This window comes from Dermacentor andersoni, chromosome 3 (assembly GCF_023375885.2).
Source record: "Dermacentor andersoni chromosome 3, qqDerAnde1_hic_scaffold, whole genome shotgun sequence".
Classification (NCBI taxonomy): Eukaryota; Metazoa; Arthropoda; class Arachnida; order Ixodida; family Ixodidae; genus Dermacentor; species Dermacentor andersoni.
The window spans coordinates 135,671,238-135,695,316 of NC_092816.1; the positions used below are offsets into that span (position 1 = coordinate 135,671,238).

General features: G+C 45.9%; 1 protein-coding gene across 1 annotated transcript in view; it reads left to right on the plus strand.

Annotated features, from left to right (window-relative positions):
* The window catches only part of LOC126525034 (acetylcholinesterase-like), a 76,566-nt gene that overhangs the window by 43,120 nt on the left and 9,367 nt on the right, over nt 1-24,079 (plus strand). The window contains exons 9-10 of the mRNA XM_072286774.1: nt 4,486-4,690; nt 7,913-8,218. Of these exons, the coding sequence (XP_072142875.1) occupies nt 4,486-4,690; nt 7,913-8,218 (511 nt within the window). The remainder of the gene's footprint in view (nt 1-4,485; nt 4,691-7,912; nt 8,219-24,079) is intronic.

Sequence of the window (24,079 nt, forward strand, 5' to 3'; positions counted from 1 at the left end):
TGCTTCAGAATACCACAAAGGGCGCTGTTGACCCGGTTTACCAAATGTTGAGCGCCATGACCATATGTAGATATCCCATACCGGATGACACTGTGCCATAAGGCATGTACTACAAGCTTTCCGACAGACAATGACATGTAAAATTTATTATTATACAAAACACAAGATACTGCGCGATGTTTTTGACAAATATATGTGAAATGAGAGTTCCAGGATAAATCATTGTAAAAAAGAAACACCAAGGTATTTATTTGAACAAGCGTATTGCACAGGGTCACATGACTAGGAATTGCAATGTGATGTGTGCAATTATATTGGGGCCGATAGGGTAACTTGCTTGACAGGTTGTGGAAACAGATTATTTGGGTGTTATACGTATTGATATATAATACATTATTTCGAAACCAGTCCATGACTTTTGTTGTCGCCATTTGTAAAGAAGAGATGGTGTCACTGTAACTGCGACCGTATGAAACAAGGACAGTGTCATGAGCATACTGATATAATTTCAAGTTCACAACATTAGATAAAACGTTGAATTATAAATTAAATAATAACGGACTTAAAATTGAACCTTGACGGACGCTAGCTTTAATTTCGGTTAGGTTGCTACAAAATTTTCCAATGGACATAAGTTGGTGCCTGTGAGATAAGAAGTTTTTGAGAAGCCGCAAAACGCGCACCGAAAGCCTAGAAAAGAAAGTTTGGTTAGTAGTACACTATGACAGACGCTGTCAAACGCTTTGCGGACGTCGAGAAATAGCGCACAAGCAATCTGATTGCGTTCAAACGCCGAGTTTAGTGTATCGGAAAAATCTTCAAGCAGCAACTGCGTACCCCGATTCGGCAGAAAGCCATACTGGCTAGGAGATAACACGCCATGATTGTTTAAAAAGCTGCTCATTGTCTTGAGCAGATGATTTTTCAATATCTGCCCCAATGCATGAAAGGATTGAAATAGACTAGAAGTTTTCGATATTGTTGCGTGCACTACTTTTAAAAAGAGGAATGACCAGCGCATTTTTCAGATTATCGGGAATGATACCAGTGGTAATAATATTGTGTATAATGAGTAGTACCACATCTTTTATTGCTGCGAAAGTTCAGCGCAGCCCTAATATTGAAATACCAATATGAGTTTAAATAGGCGGTTATGAAAACGTTACTCTAGACCGACGCTTCCCAACGCTCTACCAAACACAATGCGAGTCTTCGCGAATTGCACTCCCAATGCATCGCTCTCAGTGGGATCATGCATTCATGCTGCTGCTTTTGCTGAGCAGCACCTTGCCGAAGACGCTTAGCCAGTGTTGCTGCTCGGAACGAGCTCTCGACAATCATAATAAAGAGTGCAGTTCTTTACTTGAAGCACTGTTTTTAAATGCCCACAAAATTGATTCGAGCGACGTCACTGTACATTATGTGCCCATACGGGCACCATATGCCAAAAAAAATTGAAGCAGTTTATTCAATAATTAAACATATTAGATTGAATACCTTCTCAGTTGCAAACATCACATGTTTATATAAATAAAATGAAGGAATTTGTCGGCTATGTAAACTAAAATAACTGGTCTCAAGTTATTTGTTGAGATTACCTGATAACGCACGCAGCACTGCGAAGCGCAGCTCGTTGTGCAACCCTCTTCTTATCTGCATGGCGGCCTACTTCCCTCTTCTCACGAACTTTAATGCGAAAGCATTATGTGCCCCATGAAGCGAAAAATCCGGCAAGCATCTGCGTTAACATCCGATGGTACCAAACCCCACGTGATCAAGCGATGACCTCAGGTTCCCGGCGCTGGATTTGCTGTGGCTCGTACTGCGAAATCCTACGGTGAATTAGAGTGGATTAAAGTGAATTAAGGTGAAGTGTATTAAAGTGGATTATGGGTGGTTCAAAATGATGGCAAGGTGGATTTTGGTGAATGAAAATGTATTAAGGTTGATTAACGTTGGTACAAATTAGAGCAACGTGGATTAAGCTGGAAAAAATGGGGATTAAGGTCGATTCAGGTAGAGTTGTGAAGCAGACGTGACAATGTATAACGTCGTGTAAGGGCACTTAAGTGACCGTCAGTTTTGCTCATTAGCACAGTACGCAGGTCACGATATTATGCAGTCACCTCAGTAATAGAGACGAGAGGGACAGCTTTTTCGTGCCCTATAGCTTAACTTAAATTTTCGTCACCATGCTACGTCACAGGAAGGTTGACCCCTAACATAAGGCTCGCGTAGAATATCACAAAACGAAGCATGTGGACGCTTGGCTTACTTCAGAAGAAGGAAGCGACTTTCATTGGTTGCATCGCATGACAGAACTATGTCACTCATGTATCAAACATTAAAATCACGACGCTATTGCTCGAGGCGCTTTTTAAGGTAAACGAAGGCGCGCGAAATAACTCGGAAAACATCAGAGGACACCTAACACTTCTTATGAGTTCTGAATGCTGAGCTGCCTTTCGAGTTTTGCGTTGCGAGTAATGTATGGTAGCGGTACGTGCTGCCCGAGCCAGCAAGCAGTGGCAGCCTGCGGTGAAAAACGCTCCATGCCAACTACGTCCTGCGCGACAAGTGACCGAGGAAGCAGCAGCGGCCAGCAAGGCCGGCAGGCACACGTAGCAGCCAAGCCCAGTCGGGGTCAAACAAAGACATGGACCGCGTGCCGACTTGCGAGCGCGAGAGTCAGGGCGACGTGACACGGCGGCGATGCCCTCTTCCCTCAAATAAGACCTGGTGCGCTAAGGCTCAGCAGGTGTTCCCTTTGTGCCCCCTCTGCTCCCTCGAGGCGCGCTCTTGAAGTGGCGTCGCAGCCAATGGGAACTCCGTCAAGGCGCGCTGGTGACATTATGAATTTACCTACTGATTCGCTGTAGTATGTGCAGCAATAATCCTATGATAAACGAGTGCGTAGCACATAACACTGGGAGCACGAGAGTATCTTATTTACAATTATCATCGCTGTCTTGTTTCTTGTAAGGCGAATTCGAAGATTTAAAAAAGAAACGCAGAACCAACCCGCTGATAACCGCAGCTTACTGATCTATAAGATTAAACTGATCTCGGTAGATCGTGAGCCAATGCATCACACAGGCCGTTTCTTACACTAAAGACGTCAGAAAGATATGAAATTACCTACACGCCTGTCTGGTACGTCTCGTCCTTTGTATAGATAATATGAATAATTTTATGGTGGTGACCTCATTCTCGACAATGTTATGCATGCATTGGCGAGTTGGTTTATCACGGAAAATGGAGCACAGTTTCAATGATGGAGACAGCAAAGAAATTTGAGGACACCTAACCACTTACTAGTTGTGAATGCGAAAGCATCAATGTCTAAATGAAAGCTTGTAAGAGGTCCTTCACGTAATACACTCCTGGCGGGCAAGAAACCGCGTTTAGACGCTTGGCTAACGCCTCCTAGATATATCACAAGGCCGGTGCACTTGGATCTATGACGTCATGCTATCTTTCCCGACTGCCATGAAATCTAACGGGAACGCTTGCAAGTAAGCCGCGGTAATTTAGACGTAGCCGCTCTAGTCACATTGGGCTTGGCAATGGAAATTTTGGTCCAAGTAGCACTACGTCGCAAAGCAGAGTGCACAGTGCTGCTCTCTAGGAGTGGTTGGTTCAGCCCAGTAGGTAAGACACTCGGCTTTTGAGCCTGGTGTCGTAGGTCCAAATCTCATTACCCAGAACATTGTTTCTTTCCAATTTGCTCCTTTTTCTTATATATTAATGTCATTATAGCGATTACCGAGGCGGACAAGGAACGCGCGGACGACAGAGGCTTGCGATAGTGAAAGCGACGGTGACGTGCATCGTGGTGATGCCCTCTCCCCTCATGCAACACCTTGCGCGCCAGGTGTAGCGCCCCCTCCCACCCACTCTGCTCCGTGAGGCGCGCATGTGACGTGGCATCGCAGCCAGTGGGAATTGAGCTGTCGTTTTGCTGCTACAGACGCCGGATTTTTCGCTCGATGGGCCACCTGATGCTTCCGCATCAAAAAAGGCACCCACGGTGCAGACTCCCAACAATGTTAATTGGTAGAGCAAACACTGCATATACAGAGGCGTGCGCCGAAACAAAAGGAAGCAATCGAAACTCACACAATTGTTGAAGCAGGCATCATTAGGAAGTGCGATAGTTTCTGTGTTAGTTATCCGCCTGTTGCTTCGACACTAGTTGAGATCACGCAAATGAAATACCTCTGAGGGTCTAAGATACAATCGTTGACGCGAAGCCTTCGAAGTCAGACTTCCACCCTCTTGTTTGATATGGCTATGTTTGTTTCGGTGTGGTGCTTGTAACACCGATAGACATTCTTAGAAGTCGGCGTCGTGTACGTGTCTTTCTGTGCCCCATTTCCCGCGCTGCGCTCAATTTGCATTAACATGTATAGATACTTAGCTCCAGCACGCTGACGTTCAGAATGTGCCGTTCTTCGCGTATATCACAGTCCTCTAAACGTACAGGGTTTACACCGCGAACCCGGCCGCCTTCGCCGAGGCCGTGGGCTGCGGCCAGAACCAGAGCTCTTCGAGCTGCTTCACCGAGCTGCCGCTGCAAACGGTGCTCGAAGCGGGACGGCACTTTCCCTTTGGGCCAAACTACGAATGCCGACTGCTGCCACAGGCTCCGTGGCACATGGCGCGCCGCTTCAACATCATCGAGAAACAGGTGGGCGTTCCGACTGCGTATGCTGGCTAACAACGGCACTTCCTCATAAAGTGATGTAGGCAGAGGACACACGCAAACAGAACGGTATAATGTCACCGTGAAGGAAACACGTGTCAGGTATAGCGTGGGAAATGTATTGGTGTGGTAATGAATACTTCTCAGAAGAAGGACAGCGAGCGGAAGCAGTAAATTCGTTTAGACTTATACAGTACTCTGTCAAACTATATTTTTAGTCAATTTCGCCGCATAAGACCGCGAACAGAAAATGACGCTCCAAGTTCCATGTTTGCAATAAACGACATTTAGAGTTTGGTAGGCAGGTCCAAAATGACCGAAAGAGAAGTAAGGACAAAAGACGGGTGGGAAGGACGCCTTTTGAGGAATGTGCTCACGCGTAGTTAATTTTTGTATCAATATACACCAGTTTAATGTATTCTAGAGGAGTCAAAGACAGAAATAAGAAAGATTCAAGAACATGTATTCCAACGAAACTGCCAAAATTTGACAACAAGCTTTCAAATCCATGCCGGAACACTATCATACTGGCGTTAAAGTTGCTGCGCCAAACAAAAAATAAGAACAAAGAAATGTAACATTGGCCTTTATTTTTATCATCATCATCAGCCTCGCTACGCCCACTGGAGGGCAAAGGCCTCTCCCATACTTCTCCAACTACACGACCATGTACTAATTGTGACCATGTTGTCTCTGCAAACTTAATTCCATCCGCCCACCTAACTTTCTGCCGCCCCCTGCTACGCTTCCCTTCACTTGGAATTCAGTCCGTAATTCTTTATGACCATCGGTTATCTTCCCGCCTCGTTACATGTCCTGCCCATGCCCCATTTCCTTTTCTTGATTTCAACTATGATGTCATTAACTCGCGTTTGTTCACTCACACAATGTGCTCTCTTCTTATCCGTTAACGTTACACCCATCATTCTTCTTTCCATAGCTCGTTGTGTCGTCCTCAATTTAAGTAGAAACCTTTCGGTAAGCCTCCAGGTTTCTGCCCCGTAGGTGAGTACTGGTAAGACACAGCTGTTATACACTTTTCTCTTGAGTGATAATGGCAACCTGCTCTTCATGATCTGAGAATGCCTGCCGAATGCACCCCAGCCCATTCTTATTCTTCAGATTATTTCAGTCTCATGATCCAGATCCGCGGTCACTACCTGGCCTAAGTAGATGTCTTCCCTTACCACTTCCAGTTCCTCGCTACCTATCGTAAACTGCTGTCCTCTTTCGAGACTGTTAAACATTACTTTAGTTTTCTGCAGATTAATGTTTAGACCCACCCTTCTGCTTTACCTCTCCAGGTCAGTGAATACACGCTGTGAATAGCATTGGAGAGATCGTATCTCCCTGCGTGACGCCTTTCTTTATTGATATTTTGTTGCTTTCTTTATGGGGGACTACGGTGGCTGTGGAGCCGCTATAGATATCTTTGAGTATTTTTACATATGGCTCGTCCACATCCTGAATTCGTAATGCTTGCATGACTGCTGAGGTTTCGAGTGAATCAAATGCTTTCTAGTAATCAATGAAAGCTATATAATGAAATTATTGCCTTCATTTTAGCTTCTGTTAATAAACCTATTGCTTTGATGTTTAACAGAATATAGTTTTGAGAGAATTCTTCATCTTTCGAAACATGGTAAACGCTTTTATTTGTTGTGAAGTTAACGCTGAGACAAACAGTTTGAAAGTTTCGAGGCTGCGTGCAATGGAGGGCTGCAAGTATGGTGTCACCATCCCGCATGTTGACACAAAGTTTTTGCACGATGCACGTCCTCTTGGCTAGGCCAACGAGGAGTGTGAGAAAGGCCAGTTGTAGGCTTTGAATATCGGCTGAAGAAATCCCAGCTCTGGTGCCTCAGCGCAGAGTAGCGAATTTCAAATTATTTTGTTCTGTTCAGGTCGTTGTTGCTCAGCAAAAGTGCTAACATTGCTTACATTACCCTTTAAAAATTTTATAATAGTGTATACTCTGTTTCTACTGATGAAAATTACCTGAGTACGCAAAAAGTATCCAGTACGCGCCATCAGATGTCATCACGTCATTGCTATGTTTTTATATGTTTTCTATTTTTTCAATACTGCTTTATATTTTCAGTTGCAGGCGGATATTTTACTAAAACAGTCTTGATATTTCTTTCCTTGAGAGCCTCTGTAATTAAAAAGAATACCTCCTCAGCAATCACGTCTACATCTCTGTTCATTCCCGAATGATCTTAAGTAATTGCCACTTCAGAATTGAAATGTGCAGCCATGTGATATGCTTGGCCCTCTGATGTTATCACTGTCATGTCTCATGCCTTACAATGGCACATTCAGCCATAACATGGAAAGCATGCCCTGCGCCTCGTCTCCGTACAAACGCCCTTGTGTTACTCGTAACGTTCACATTGGGGTCTTTATTGATTATGTGCAATGTAGATTATGTAGGTGCTTTAGCCACAGAATATTGAAAACTGGGACACAATTTCTTTGCAGACAGCGCGGGTAAATGAGGACAGATGGAGAAAGCATTGGAGTTAGGCTACACTACTGAAAGCTATCCTGTATTGGTTTGTGTAGAGGGCCAGCGGATGTCATACTGCCATTCTCCCTGCACCACGTACAGTATGCGAAAGCAGTACGTTTGCTACCACTAAGACTATCTTTCTATTTATTTATTTTAACTTTATGTCACACGTATTTCCAAGAGAATTATCGAGTGTAAACACATCATGCGTTCCGGTTATTTGTTAGGTAAGTTTTCCTGTGTGCCACACATTAGTTAATCACAGCTAGGGTAGTATCTTCCTTGATTTTTTCGTGCACAGTCGGAGCCCAAAACACGTTACTGACACCTGCTTTGTGCAAACGTGACAATGAGAAACGACAAAGAGACCGCAGTATCTATGTAGAATACCGTGCCGGAATTCTAGAATATTGAACATCTGCCGTCGGCTGGCTGTAGACAGTCACGGATACGACGTGCTTTTTTTCTCTCCTAGCAGTAAAACACTTCGAATGTCAACTGTCTTCCTTTGCTTAGCGAACACACAACTCTTTACACAAGTGTTATTTGGATCGCCCAAGTGTCTTTCGCATCGTCATTCGTGGTAACAATGGGAAAATAATTCAGGCTAAATAAAAATACCTCTCATATTATCATTGTCTACATGAGCCTGCAATGATTCAGGATCCTTACACTAGCGTCGTTCCAACTTTCAGGTCATACTGGGTACAGTCTACAACGAGGGTTCGCCACTTGTCGAGATCTTGGAGCGCGATGGCGATGCCTCGGACTCCTACATGCGAGGCGCCGTACAAGAGCTGCTCACCTCGTACGGCGTGAACGAGTCCGGCAAGCTGGTAGAGCAGTACACGTCTGGAACGTGGACAGGGCAACGCGGCATGAACCTGTCCTGGGCCCATCTACTGCTCGGTGACGTGTTCTTCGAGTGCCCGGTGCTGAGTTTTGCCCTCCACCTGAGCACCAGGGGAAACCGAGTTTACGTCTACCGGTTCGACTATAAGGTGCTGCTACTGCCGCGTTAAGAATAAATCCTTTACAATGCAGCATCCCGCTCAAAGCAGTTAATATTTTAGTGATCCAAATTCTTTGCGGATATTATGTACACTTACTCAACGCGTAAAGCACGGCAAGAGTAACGTAAAGAACAAGCTCCCGTTATTGAATATTACCGTGCGTAGCCTGACGCAAAAGATATGTACCCTTGTTTAGCCAGAGAAGCAGTTCTACTGTCGCAGTGAGCGAATTAACGAGATATTTGCCCTTTATGAAATGTAAATCCGAACACGCTTAGGAGTACTTCCATTTCACCGAAATAATTAAATGGTCGGGTCTTGCATGCCAAAATCACGATATGATTATGTGGCACGCCGTACTGGGGGACACCAGATTCATTTTGACCGCCAGGCTTTCTTTAACTAGCATGTAATGCCATGTACACAAGTGTATTGTATTTCCCTCAAATGGAACGTCGCCGCCGTGGTTGGGATTTGGTACCACAAAGCTACTAATCCACCAGGGCCGGTCATTTCACCGAACCTAGCGATACTTTGCTCGACCATAGCTAAAGAGTGGATATACGAGATCGCATTCCACCTTTTCTATATGTGCGTTTTTCGATCATGAATCATGATCATGATCATGATCCTTGCTCCGTCAGAACCAGCGTAAATGGGAAAATAATAAGGATTACACGGCAAATTTTCAGCGAAGCTATTATATGTACCCGTTGCAATAAGTAAAGCTACATATCGTAAAGTTATCGGTTGTTGCCGAGACTCGAGTAAGCATGTTCATTGAAATTACAAAAGGCACGTTTACATATGGCGCTCCCACGTGTCTTGTGATCGACTATTCAACCGTAAACGCAGTGATTTTAAGGGTGCTAAATATGCAACTGTGCTAGGACACAATATGCGTGTTATTTGCAGATTGCTTGAAGAATGAGCCAGCCATCATTTATATTTAGAAAAAAAAAATGGTATTGACTCCTTACAGAGCTTCACGTCTTCCAGCAAATCGTCCCTTCTTACTTATTTTACAAAGGTCTTTCATGGACACTGCTTTAAATCATGCATACTTCTAAAACGAAACTTTGGCTTTTTGTTTTTGTAGTGCGAAGCCGTCTTTGTTTCCTATGTTTATGCGTCATACGCTTGGAACGCAGTTGGTTTTTCAGGACCCCTGGGTGAATAAACCAAAAAACATTGTTTATCTTTGCTTGAATTAGGAATATCATAAGAAGCCAATAAACGCTGACACCAAGGACAACATAGGGGAAATTATACGTCCTTAATGAATGAAATAAAGAAACGATAAAGTAATCGATATGAAAATGGATGAACAAACAACTTGCCGCAGGTGCAGAACGATCCCACCGCCCAGTTGGGATCGTTCCCCACCTGCGGCGAGTTCTTTGTTATAGGAAACTCTCTTTCTCTCTCTCTCTCTATGTATATATATATATATATATATATATATATATATACATACATATATATATATATATATATATATATATATATATATATATATATATATATATATATATATATATATATATATATATATATATATTGTTACGTGCGGAAAGACACAGACGAGAGATGCTATTTACATGCTATTTACACTGGAGCCAGGCAGCCAGGCTGACACTCGCTCGTGCCGAGGGCACCGACCACCTTCTTCGTCGTTCTCGCGGCTGCTCGTCTCTCGCGGAATCATATCGTCATATTATATATATATATATATATATATTGTAGGAACCTTTATGACCGCCGCTGTGCGCGGCTCGGCCGGGTCACAAGGTGATGGATTGGCCAGAACTTCAGCAAAAGGCGATGGCAGCGGCGCCGCAAATTTCAGCGTTTTTTGCTTAACTCTCGCCGCTTGACATGGCCTCCGTTTGACCCCCTCCCGCATTCTAGTACTTTCTAACACAACTTGTGCCAGGCGCATGGTGTAAGAATATGTTAAGTGCTGACACTCGCTGCTTCCCGTAGAGAGAGAGTGCGCACAGATTGTGTTCGCAGATGACATTGAATTAGCAGTAGCTCTGTTGCAAGAATACAGATGGCGTTATTGTACGGGAACCTGTACTATGCAGCCATAATGAAGCATAGAGCGCTATGGGGATACAATAGGTACGAGCTGCTTCAAGGTATGTGGAAAGGTGTAATGATTCCAGGACTTACTTTCGTAAATGCGGTTGTTTCCTTTAAATCAGGGGTCCAATCAGGACTCGATGTGAACCAAAAGTCAGTGGGTCACCTTGCATTGGACGCTCACGCGAAGACTGCAAATGAAGCTGTGCAGGGTGATATGGGCTGTGGAAGTTTTGAAGTGAGGGAAGCTCACAGTAAAATTAATTATGAAAAACGACTCAGGAATATGGAAGAAAGTAAATGGGCTCGGAGAGCGTTCAGGTATCTGTACAGGCAAAACATTGATTCACAGTGGAGGAAAAGAACTAGGAAGCTTACTATTAAGTATATAGCCTGTATGGTGAGCAGCACTGCAACAACGAACATCAAGCAAAAAGTCAGAGGCCGAAATAATCTCATGGCGGGCGGCAATTGAAAGGAAACCTGCCATAAGTAACTGCTTAAGAGGAATAAACAAAATCAGGAAAGAAACAATTTATGATAACTCAAAGGGAAGCTGATTACTTTTGGAAGCGAGATCGGGATGCCTTAGAACACGCACATATAAAGCGAGATATAAGAAGGAAGAAGAAGCATGTGCTTGCTGCGGCAAAGCTGGTCCATGTTTTTTTAGAATGTGAAGATATCTGCCCAGCGGTCGATTTAGGCCCCATTGGCCTCCTTGATGCCTTTGGGTTCAGCGAGAGCAGGGGCAAAGTAAGCATGTCCGCAATAGAGATTCGTGAGAGGCAATTGGAACATTGGTGGAAGAAAAGTAGGAAAACGACAAAAAACGCAGACGTACAAAAGCAAAGCTCACAGTAGGGGGCCAGGAATTTGGTTGCGGGTGTTCATCGTGGTTTTTTCTCCTTTTTTTTATTAACCTAGGTAGGACATTAGGCATTGTAATAGAAAAAGCTTGGTGGCGCAACCCACCGCCCCGTTCCGAAGGGGACGCTCATAATATCCATTCATTCATCCATGTTAGGAGCCCCTTTTGTGTGGGAGTCGAAGGAGCCCTGGGCCCGCGCTGCCCGAGCAGCAGCTATGAATGTTCTCGTGCATGCCTTGAACGCTTGTCTGTGTTTTCAGAATGTGTTATGTTGTGCCTGTGAGTCTTGTGAGTGCATTTGTTCGGCTGATTCGTACTCTGGCAGTCACTCAACATATACCGCTCCGCTGCATGTGATGCCAAGAGCAAGTTAGCTGGCGGAGGCTGGCTGCTCTTCAAAATGGGCAAAAATATTTTGTCCGAAATTGGAAGTCGGGGTGTCGGACTTGGAGGGAGAATGTGTCGCTTTTCCAGAATCCGCATGAACTTGATTGATCAGATAAAAAAAAAATGCATGATAAAGTGATTCTTGTTGAGAACTGTTAATGTGAGGATGTTATCACAGTAAAGGGAAATTATATAGCACAATTTGTTCACTGCATACCCTGCTACGCGGTTGGATTCTTGAGCCTAAAGTTGATGAATGCCACCAGTTGCTATCGTTGCCGATGTACTTTTACCTTTTAGGCAAACAGCAATGCTGAAGCCTCGCTGACAAACACAAAGAGCAGATGTGGACTGATACACCCTATCTGGAAGCTCGTTGGGCTGTTGAGAGTAGCTGAGGACTACTTTGCAAGAAAAATGCGGACAGTTGGTCTGTAAACTAGGAAAAGGTGAAACACGTGCTTAACACAAGAAGCTTGACTTTTCGATGTGTTGAGCACAAACAAGAGATCATTGCACACATTCTGCACTATTTCTTAAGAATGAGAATAAGGCAGCACTGTAAGGCCGTAAGCATGAACATGAAGAAACAAGCTCAAGAAAAAAAAGAAGCGAGCAAAACTCTGTTCATGCTAAATTTTCTCATCAAGTTTGCAGAATATACTAATTTTTGTTAAATTTCTGGTTGATACATGTTGCGAACAGTTTGTGCCATGTAATGTATAGCTTTGTGGCAGAATACAGTATATGTACAACCCTTGTTTTACCATGCCGTTCTTAACATTCTATGCGGCAAGAGCACTGTACAGCCCATCACGCTTACCTATAGTTAGGCATGTATTTTTCCTAATGTAAGAGCTCCTATAGTACTCTCGAAATGACAGAGTAGGGCAGAAAAATTATGCACATTCATGAACAAAAGGAGCACAAAGTATACTGCTTCAGGAGCTGCACTGGATTTAACCGTGTGACATGCACTTCATGAAGTTGCACTGTACACGACTTGCCGCACTGTCGCAAAGTACAGCCGCCATCGCCTAAACACTAAGCGATAGACTGAGCAGGGGTCGATTGTTTAGGCAAGTTTTTAACCAAGCGCATGTGTAAGCTTCGAGATGCAATGGTTCAAGGTGCTTTGAGGAAGTTTGTTTTTCGTTGCTTTAATTTGCTAAGACAAAGGCGGGAGCAATTATAAAACAACATCAACATACAGACTTCAACGTATGCCATCTATCGGAGCTTTTACAATGACGTCGGTGAGAAATCAGCTGCCTATCCACTTATATAGTAATCTGGTTAATGCAGAAGCCCGACGTATTCATCCTTGTAGATAGTTTTCTTCATACGCCGATACCAAAAGCGACAAACGAGCAAGGCTCAGCAGCGATTATCTACGAAGCGCGAATCAGTGCGCCTTCTGCTAATAGCGCCACCTGTCGCTGGGAAATGTAATCAGCGTAAGTGGCGAACACAATCTGGACGCTGCGCCGGCCGTAGTGTCATCACCTAACTTATTTTTCTTACACCGTGGCCAGGCGCGCGGCCGAACGCGAGCAACACACGCGACCGGTTGCCTCGGCAACCGAAACAGCGGTAATTTGACGGCCAGCCTGCATGATAGTTGCTGTAAGGTCCCTGAAAAAAAGTAAAGGTAGCGACATACGTTTATTGACGAGACGTTCATTTCAAAGATCGCATGCCGTTTGTGCGTAGGTGCGAGAGAGAAAATCTGGGGGCTTTTGCTGCTTGAGTATATGACTGAGTCTAGGCACCAGGGAGGAGGTTTGTTAGCGCGCGTTGCATGCGTTTGTCTCTAGGCGTGCATGCCGGCATTGCGGAGTGCGGTGCGCTCGTTCTAAGTCAGTCGTGCCGGACCATAGCTTGCTCGCGCCTTACAGCGATGTACCTTGGAAATAACATCACACATGTTTCCGTGGGAGCAGTGGGGACCGTAGATGATGCCGGACGGCATATATTGAAAATCTAGAAGTCAGAGCGCCTCAGCAAACACACTTGAACGCAAGTGGCCCAAAGGCCGCCGGTGACGTTCGACACCCCTGCACCTGCTATGAGAATACGTCGCGCTACCCTAGCGCCTCTTACGCTAACCAAACCTACCGTTAACGTAAGCAAGCGTGGCCCAAACCAGACGACAGTAATCCTCATGGCATAACCTCTTTGAGAAGACGCCGCGCCACCGTAACGTCTTTTATGCTAACCTAACCTAACTTTGGTTTAACCTAACGTGGCCGAGACGCAGACAAAAATCCGCATGGCCTAACCGCTGGGACAATACGCTGCGCCATCCTAATCTGTTTTACACTAAATTATACCCCTGTCAAACGGGCAAGTTAAGTGCACTTAAACGGAGTGCACTTAGGGACCTTGAGTGACGCTTAAAGCTACGCGGTGCTAAATGGAAAAACAGAGCGCACTCACAGCAAAAAAAAAAAAAAAAAGGAAGGGGGGGGTGGCAGGCTAAAATTGTGTTTTTTGAAGATGTACACTAAAATATACAACCTTCTAAAACGCGATTGCTTTAGCTGTATCATAAATAAAAGCAGTCTTAATCTGTATTTACTCAACAAAAAACAAAAATATTTTTATCATAACAGTATTCCAAGTCGAGCCCGGCCAACACGAATGCCTAGCCAATCCAGAACAAGATGATGGCGTAGTGGCGATCGACGAGGCGGTATTTGATCCTGATAGAACCGAATACCAGCGAGTTCTGTTCTGATTATTTTGTTAAGAACCGTTGAATAACTTGAAGGAACTTCTGTGTCCTTTTTCCATGCATCACATTTTGTATCATTGAAGCCGTTGGCGGCGAGGCTAGGCACTCGACCAGCAAAGTGTGTTCCAAGAACACACTCCGACCGAATTGCACTCTTCTGCGAGTGCACTCCACTTACGACGTTTAGATTTCGGAAAGTGCACTTAAAACCGAGTGCAGATCTCCGGAAGCGCACTTCCCCGCTTGACAGGGGTATTAATCTAACCTAAGGTAGCATAAACCTAACCTAAATCTAAGCTTAACCTAAGCTAATCTATCGTGGGCAAGTCGCAAAGCCAATAATTCTCACGGCCTTTTATCAGGCAGTGGCGTTCAACCGCGGTTGCTAAGGCGCTGTGCGTTTATTTCCCTGAAAGGGCACCACTTAAAAATGCTCCTGAAAAGCCGCGGATAGCAGCATACGAAAAGCCTGCCTACAGCGAAGATACTGCACCAGCAGAGCAGGCCGGGCCTCTAGTACGGCCCCTGCTGCTCCCCCGGAAAAATCTGGGATGTTATTTTCTTTTTTTTTTTTAAGCTCGTAAGGTGCAAGAAAGGTTTAATCCGGCATGACTGACTCAGCACCATCGCCTCAGGCGCGAGAACGCCTGTCCGACGTACCTTAAGACACAGCGATCACAAAAACATTATATTATGGGGTTTTACGTGCCAAAACCACTGTCTGATTATGAGGCACGCCGCAGTGGAGGACTCCGCAAGTTTGGATCATCTGAGGTTCTTTAACATGCACCTAAATCGAAGTACACGAGTGTTTTCACATTTCGCCCCCATCGAAATGCGGCCGCCGTGGCCGGGATACGATCCCTCGACCTGGTGCTCAGCAGCCCAACACCATAGCCCCTGAGCAACCACTGCGGGTACGCAGCGATCACCAAATCGGACGTCCGTGCCCACTGCCTCAGCGCGCGGCCAGCCAGCTTCAGAGCGTAAACTCGACCCCACTCCGCAATGACGGCATGTCTAGGGTACAAACTTATAGAACATGCGCCAAGAAACATCCTCCGTAGTGCCCAGGCAGAGTCATATATTCAAGTAGCAAAAGCCCCCACATTTTCTCTCTCGCACCCGCTCTTACTCGCGCCTGCGCACAAACGGCTGGCGGTCCCTCAAATGAACGTCTCGTCATCTATCTTGCCGCCATCGCTACTGCAATGATCATGCGAGGAGACGGCAGAGAAGGTCTGCGTCTCCTAAATGGTTGAGCGCCAGCACGTGGCATTTTTCGCGCGCTTTATTCCTTTCTTTTTCTTTTTTTTTTCGGCGTCTCGGCGCATTCAACACCAGGGTTGCCAGATTGGTCCATTAATAGCCAAATTGATTTGATTTTATATGCGGCGTGGCGTCGAAAATTCCGAGTTGTCTACATGGCTGTGGTTTGGCTATTTTTATCCTAAGGACTTCTGAGTCCAGAGGACACGTCAACACTTACAGAATTCTGGAAGGCTGATTTACGAAAATATAAAGAAAGATATGTAGGCAATCTCCAAGGCTGTGTTTTTAACAATGTCGGCGCTGGGAAGATGGCGTTAAGTCATTGCTACATTAACATTACTATTTGTTTGTGGTTTTTTTTGTTGCCAAGCCAAGAGTGCTCTGTTTCTGGTATTTTGTACTCCGGGCAGCTGGGAACTAGTCAAGCTGACTTGTCAGCTTTTTTTCCGCACTCCTTCACTTCATGAGGGAAGTAAAGGATTATTATTATTATTATTATTATTACTATTATTATTGCTGCCATGTTTATACGTCATTCCAGCGCAAAGCTTTCTTCTTTTTGTTTTGGTTTCGGAACCATCTGCTGCCGCTTCACGTGTGGTTCAGTAAGAAAGATGGTGAGGCTGACAGTGGTAGAGTACATTTTCTGTGCCGGCTGCTATACAACAAACTGTTATGTGTTAGTTGTACGTATGTAGTAGCGAGTCATTTTCGCTCGTGGTCTTTCAATGTTTATCAACGGTTCTCCGACGCCTCTTGCTTGGTTTCCGCCAAATCAACACGTTATTTATTTACCCAGCAAATCTAAGAAAAAATCCGCAAGTCGCTTTAAACCAGAGACGCGATAGTTCGAGTCTTTGTGTACATGCTAAGCGAAGCGCAGTAGTCTCCATTGTCGATCAAAACGAAATATTATGTTCTAGTGTCACCAAGTATAAACAAGCATCAGGAATGCTAAAAACATTGCCGGAAATCCAATGTTCCCCCTGCTGTCCGAGCTCACTTTGTGCTTACTTGCAAAGCCTTTTTCAAATGCACCACTCCAAAGCTTGTTGAGCCAGGTTTCGTTAAACAAAGAATGATTCGAGAAACCACATGTAGGATGAGAAACTGCAAGCTCTCCTTCACAGTTTGGTCTGGAAGAGAGTGGGGACTGCGGCAAAGATTTTCAGCCATACGAACTGTTTTTGGCGCGTTTGAACTCTGCCGTTCTGTACGGTCCAAGTTGCACTAGAAGTTAATTCAAATGGGGCTAGATTGTATATTTAATCCAATGCCGTAAATCCCCAGTGTAAGAAGTATCAATTGGGACTCTACACAATGTTTTTTTTTTCGTTCTTTGTTTTAGTCAAGCAGCTACGTATTACCTGAAATTTGCGATTGTTTCATGGAACTTCTTAAACTTTGCATTTTATTACAATGATATGCTCTTCAATGATATGATATGCTTATTCACATTGTAGTCGCCATTTTGCCGTCTTATCAGTGCATCAGTCGTCCTCTTAGGGTAACTTTTCCTTCCTCGAACTTCCCAAGTCTGATTGCATCCGGCACTTGACCCTCTGCTGTGCATCTATGGCCATCGCAAACTCACTAGCGTGTTCACACTTGCCGCCACCGATGGCTCTTGTCGCGCTAAGCTGTGTGAAATGGAGTATGACTGATGATTGGACTAGTAGTTAAGACATTAATAATGACGAAGCATCGTAAAGATCAGAATGATTACAATGGACAGAAAAAGGGAGCTTACCGACACATGTGCTATCGGCAAAATAGCTCACGAAAGAAAAAAGGCAGACGTACGTCTCCTTCTTTTTGTCCATCATTTTAGAGCGCAGCCCACAGGCGCCCGTTCCTGTGCTCAGCGGCGGCGCAAGCAAGCGAACGAGTACAGCGAAGGATGAAAGAGCGAACAAGGAGCGCAGCGGGAAAAGCGAAGAGAGCGCGAGGAAGGAAGTGGAAGAACCATGAGACGGAAAACGGAGGAGGGTATGGCGAAATCGTGAGAAGAAAAGCGTAGTATTGAACACGACGGGCTCTGCGGTGACAACCGCTACGAGGTGGCGCCAGAGTAGCGCACCGTCGTCTGTTTTCCGATGGCATGCGGAGAGCGCGTCCACCGATAACATATGTGGAAACAAAGCACTGCATGAGCCGAGGTCTGTCTGCAGTGGTTGCTGCGAATCGTGCCCACGCGTCACCCATGCGCTGCCTTTCGCGATATCCAGATTAGCGAGGCAGTCGCGCCACACTTCGTCAATTTGCAACGTGCCGCACGGGACAGATCTTTCGCGCCAGTCAATATATCGCAAAATGAAAGCACATATACATTTCGCAATAGGTGGTATCGTAATTGACGGCGAATTTTTTACTCCAAAAATAAACGGCACAGCCTGGACCGAACCCGAAGGCGGTACGATGTCCGTTGCGTTTTCATAACGTGCCGCTACGAGGAAAGGAATGGGGAATGAGAGCCGATCCTGAAGGTGGGGGCGCTGTTGAACACAGCGTCTCAAAGCGTTAGCTACCACGAGGCGAGAATGGGACAAACTGACACGCCACCGCTCGGGACGCAAGGAAGAAAGTCATTATTTTAGTGGGCGAATGGCAGCTAGAGCACACACTAGTGCTCTAGCTTGTGCTATATGGGACGGGTAGTATATATGTGCCGGTCGTGCTAAATGAGTGCACCACAGCCGTCCGCCTTTATAACCAAGTACTTGGGGCCTCGGAATTTCTTCCTTATACAGGTTCCTTCATTGCAAAGGTCGCGCAGCGCACACCTCACGCAAGAACAGGGGTATAGTTATTCCTTCCTTACACAGGTTATTCCACACTGGAGGCGTTCGTTGGTAGACGTCCTCGACTGTACACGTGGCGACAGCTTTCTGTGGTAGTCCAGCGAAGGCTACATGGGCGCAGCCTATACACATGTATTACAGCGCCAAGTTGTCCGAACCTTTTGCCAGAAGTTTCGGTTTTTGATTGCGCCAGCACTTTCCGCGAATGGGCGCTTTCGATTACTGTTTTCATGCATGCATGCGATAGATATAATTAACCGTGTTAAGGCACTGCAAAAGTTCACGATAGATATATCGAATCATATTTATGGAAAGCTGGGGCGCTATAACGTAAAGGTATTATAAACTTTTCTATTCCTGTTCTGCAATCAGCCCTCCATGATTGCTCGAAAACTTTTTCGGACCACTCCGACGTCGCCTGTCTGTCACTTGACGTCACGAAAACTGTGATAGCTCCCCATCTGATAAGAAGTGTACACATTGATTATGCGCGGTTGGCCTGAACAAAAGAAAATCAGTTATTTCTGATTCGATGCATTTCGCCATTAGCCTTTCGCTATTGGTCAAATGTTTTCGAACTGCACCCAATTCACCTGCCTCTCACGCGACGTCACGAAACCGCGAAAGCTCGCCGTGTCAAGGGAACGCGTACGCGTCAAGGTGAGTTAATATGCCGAACAAAACTGATTTTTTTTTTCTGAAAAGCCGCAGGCTGCACCGATTCGAAAGGAATAAAAGATGGCTGCCGCCGATGGCTCAGGCACTGGCTACTCGCACCTGCCGGAGAACGTGGGTTTATTTGCGCACAATAAAACATTTTGAGTGGCCGTGTATCGTTTTCGACCACTTTCAACACGTTTATGACCTCGCTCTGCCAACTCTTCCTTGCTGAGGATCCGTTTTAGGGCCATTCTTAACCTTCCGTTGCTTGCCGCTGCGATTTTCGACCAGCCAGTAACAGAAAGAGGACCAATCGCAGACACTGGCACTACCCTCTTCATTCGGTTATCGACTTTCAGTGCACTGGCTCAGCCTTATCGAAACCCTCTCCACTTGAGCGTGCTCCTCGCTCCTTTTCCGCCAATTAGATGAGACAAGGCGCCCAGTGTAGGCAATGTTATTCGTTTTTAAAGCAAACAAAAGTGACCTCCTATAAACGAGGGGAGTTTTTGATTGGGCTGTTCAGACAATCCTGCGGGTGACAGCCCGATGCTTGCGTCAGCGGTTACGCGTACCTGCCATCAGGAGAATGGAATAAAAACAGAGTGGAATAGCTTTACGTTTAGGGCCCGTGATACATTCATATATTAATACTTAAAAATGGTTGTTTCGCGAGCAACCATAACCTTTAAGAAATCGCCTTTGTATTTAGGTACGAACTCCATTTCAGCTGAACTCTTATGCAAAATACACTATTTCTGTAACTTTTGGGAAAACCTTCCGACTATGCGCTTTGCCATGCATACTACGTTACAGTGCGCGGTATGACGTGCTGCGACATGCCTTGCGACGTGTTTCGTTGCAAGGAGCAAATTCAACGTCTGTATTTATACAAACTTTTTTTTCCAGATGATAGCAGCATTCCAGAACTGTTCATAACTATACCCAAAACCGTTTTCTCCGTCATCGAAATGCAGCTGTCGTGCGCCCACCACGACTGATTAGCAGCCATGCGCTCCTAAGCGCAAGCCTGCGAATTCGATCACTGCGGCCAACTTTTCATGTGGGCAAACTGTAAAAACGCCCATACAATATATTTTGGTGCACTTCAAAAAAACGCATTTGTGCGCGTATGCCCGCTTGGTTAAGCCTAAGGGAAAGCTTTCAAAATTAAAAGGAAGAACTTAAATTACCACACATTGTTCCAGGATGGAGCTCTATGGTGTTCCTTCGGATCATACTGTGGTTTTGGCACATAAAACATCACGTTCAAATATATCATCAACCGCGTGATTAGTGAAAGCTTGAGGCAGAATCCCAACCACAAAACAGTGTTGCAGAGGCTTCTGCGACCATGTCCCCATTCACAGCGGCTCTGCCATTCCGCTCATCTCACTAGCACTCACACCAGTCTCGCTGCTCGTATCCGATACTAGTGAAATTTAAAGCCTGTCGAGGCTTGCGTCACTGATGCCATCACGCTGCCAGAGTTCCTATTCGATCCTGCGAACATGAGAACACGCCCTGAGCCACTTGTCTGCCGTTATAAAAATGATGTTTTCGTGCAGCAACCTTTTGACAGCTGCAAGGACGAATGCGGTATTCTTAGCAGCTACATAACCTTTAACTTGGCTTCAAATCAGTTGGATCGAATTCAGGTCTCAGCGGTACGGAGGAAGCCTCAAGACGTCGTGACCGGCAGCCTTAGCAACCACATCCCCACGATGGATCGGAAACGTGTTCTTGTGTTGGTTGACGAGCTCCAGCAACTCTGGCTTTAATTGACCGTGAGAAAACGCGATGACTTTCTCGGCTAGCCAAGACTGAATTTCAAACTTTCGTGTTGATGCTGTCGGTACTTTCTGGAAGTAAACACTGTTCCCTTGGTATGTTCAGCGTTGACCCAAGTTTCGTCTAGGTAATAACTGCGCCTGCAAAAAGAAACAAACAATGAAAAGAATTGAAGCATGTCGCCAGGAATACGCAGCTCGCAATTTCTCAAAGCATGCGAACGACTCAGTGAGTTTGCACTGCTCCGCTGTCATAATTAAGCAATATCCAGGCATCGCTTGTTCGTTAGACGCAATAAGCAAAGAGTATCATTCTGCCCATCGTACAAACGCTGCCAAAGTGATTGGCGTGAGCTGCACAGTGGGCGCGGCAATGTGGTGATGCACGACATGCGGCAAAAAAAAAAAATGCCGCCACTTGCAAGGCTCACGGTAATGTCTGTTCCGCGACGATAAACAACGCATCGAACTGTCAAGCAACAATGCTTGTGTTTGCGCACACAGCGCTTCTGTGAGCAGAGAAAGCTTGAACGCTACCACCTCTCATGGCGATAGCAATCATATGGACACTCAAGGCGCATTTCTGCCGTCGGCGTCGACGTAGGTTCCGTATGAGTGAAAGCGTGCGTAGGTGAGCTGGCGAACGCGGTTCAATCTCGCGTGCGCGAGCGAGGAATGCGGCCCGCATGCGCTCCCGCTCCTGTCGGGCGCGAGGCAGGGACGTCAGGCAAGGCAGGAGGGTCGTTCTTCTCCGGCGACAGCTAGGGTGCCTCGATGACCTCATCGCCCGCCGTTCTGTACAGAGTGGAGACAACCGCGGCGACTAATACGGCGTTAGCCACGGGAATCGCGTACGCCGCAGTAAACGCCTTTGGCGCACGCCGTAGGGACACGTTACCGGCGCTCGTGCTTCTTGAAAGCGATCTGCGACGTGGCCCAAGTGCGCGCCCGCGCGGCCTCATCTTCGAGCGACCTGCGATGATTGCGGAGTGCGCGTAGTGCCGGTAGCTTCGTATGCGCTGTGCTTTCGACGTTTCGTTCGCGTTGAAGCGAGAGATGCATGAAGGTCAATTCGCTTGCTGCTGCCGCGATTCCTGCACTCCAGAATTTTGACAGCGAGTTTCTGCGCTCATCGAGCGAAATGTGTTCATGTCTAGCTGTGCGCGCGTGACACCGCGCTGCTTAGGTTAGATATAACACGTTAGCGGGCTAGTTGGTTTGAATCCATGATAGAAGGTGTAAGTGCAACCCAACAAGGACGTAGAGAGAAGCAGACACACAAACAAAGAGCTGTCTCTGTGTGTCTGTTTCTTTCTACGTCCTCGCTGAGTCACACCTACACATTCTATCATTATTAATTTAGTAAGGGAATGTTTACAAATTTATATGGCTGATAGAACTACTATTTTTACTTCGTAGAGCTATCGACTAATTTGCTATCGCTATCGGCGGTTCGCCTTTCGGTCGGGACTATCAATCGTTTGTGCTACCAATTACAGGCAAAAGCAGTTCGCGTCATTTGCGTGTCTGAAGAATCTTTTTACGGAACAGTTAAAGGTTCACGCATACGGGGTGATAAAAGATCACTTATTCGTTCATAGACTATAAAACTTGCAAAAAGGACGGATTATCGCACATACCGATCTTGGATGCGAAGTTCTCGGATGGTGCACACGTACTGCCGCCGCCACATGATGATGACGTTTCTCTCGAGAAGAGTAGAGTTTCGCTTCCGTTTGCGAAAACAAAACCCAGTATCTATGAGCAGCCTTTGCATTGTACGTACACACATTTTAGGCATATCCATGTCATCACTGGTGAAATCTCGAGCAAGTTTTGCGGCTGTCAGAATTTCATTTCGCAGGAAATACTGGTGCACTGTTCGTCGTAGAGCAGCTAGGGAGAAAGTGTCGTGAAGAAGTAGTCTTGTTCTTCCGGTTTTGGCACTGCTGTGTGTGTCTCGGAGACGCGGAGGTTTGCGCTTCCGTGACATCAAGGTGCCACACACTACGTCGTGTTTAATCCCGTACACATTGTGTTCGCTAACCCCAGCCAGCTCGCGTTCACCTTCCGACATGCGTCTGTGATACCCAGCTTCGGGTCGCTTTTGCATACTTGCGCGTAAACGTTGTACATGACTTACCTGGCCTGGGCGTGGATAGATTTTCCTATGACTAATCTTTCTACAGATGCCCGGCGGCTGGGGTTACGTAACGCGGGGGACGTGCGTCGGCAGGCGACGTTGACGTCCTGCTACCCGGGGACGCCATATTCGTTTAAATGCGATGGAAAAGAGATGCGGACGCCAGAAAACCGAAAAACATAGTATAGCATTAAACGAAATTATTTCGACATGGCAACGGTTTTCGTGATTATTAAATAATCTTGCATTTAAAAAAGTGTAAGTTACTGTAAGATGTTTGTTTGACCTGCATAGCGCAAATATTATTTCGGTAGGGAGCTGCATGCAGGGCCGTAGCAAAAGAGGTGCGACTCGGCTCCGGAGCCTTGGCTGCACTGCCACAGGAAGTTGTTGACGGGTATAGTTAGAGAGTTGGCATGGTTTGAACAGTCGCGCTGTTGTGCCTGCGGAGTCAGGGTTTCGATAAAATATATGACGCCCGAATACTACGCGCACAAGCCTGTGTGTTATCCCTCATAACCACTGCAGTCACTCTGGCAATCTTTGTAGGCTCGTGACAAATACTTAGTCACTGTAATATTAACGCAAAGAAGCAGAACTGTCTTCGAAAAATGCTTCTGTAGGGGCAAGAGCCTTTTTGCTCAATATATCTCATGCAAAGCCTTTAAAGAGCACAAACGCGATGTTGAAGGTCATATATCGCAAGAATGCGCTTTTTGCGAGCTGAAAAAACCTCAACGTCGACGTCAACCCTCACAAGAAAAATCGCGTTACGCGAATGTCACCGTGTAGATGTGATGTTGCTCTGATACTTGCAGTGAACCCAGTTGACGTCGAAAAAAAGTTCTTTGTAGGGCGGCACATGCCCGATGGCCCCTAGGGCATATCCACAGTGGCACTCACGCAGCGGCCCCATAGATACATACCCAGCGGTATGTATTTTAGACGTTCTTCATACATTTTCGGTGATTTTTTTTCTTTCTGCTCTCCTATTTAGATGATTAAGTACACGACAATGTTAACGTGCACAGCAAGATATCATCTGCAATACACATGCCGGACCTCCACGTCTTATCTCACCACGGTGAGCTCTGTTGGCG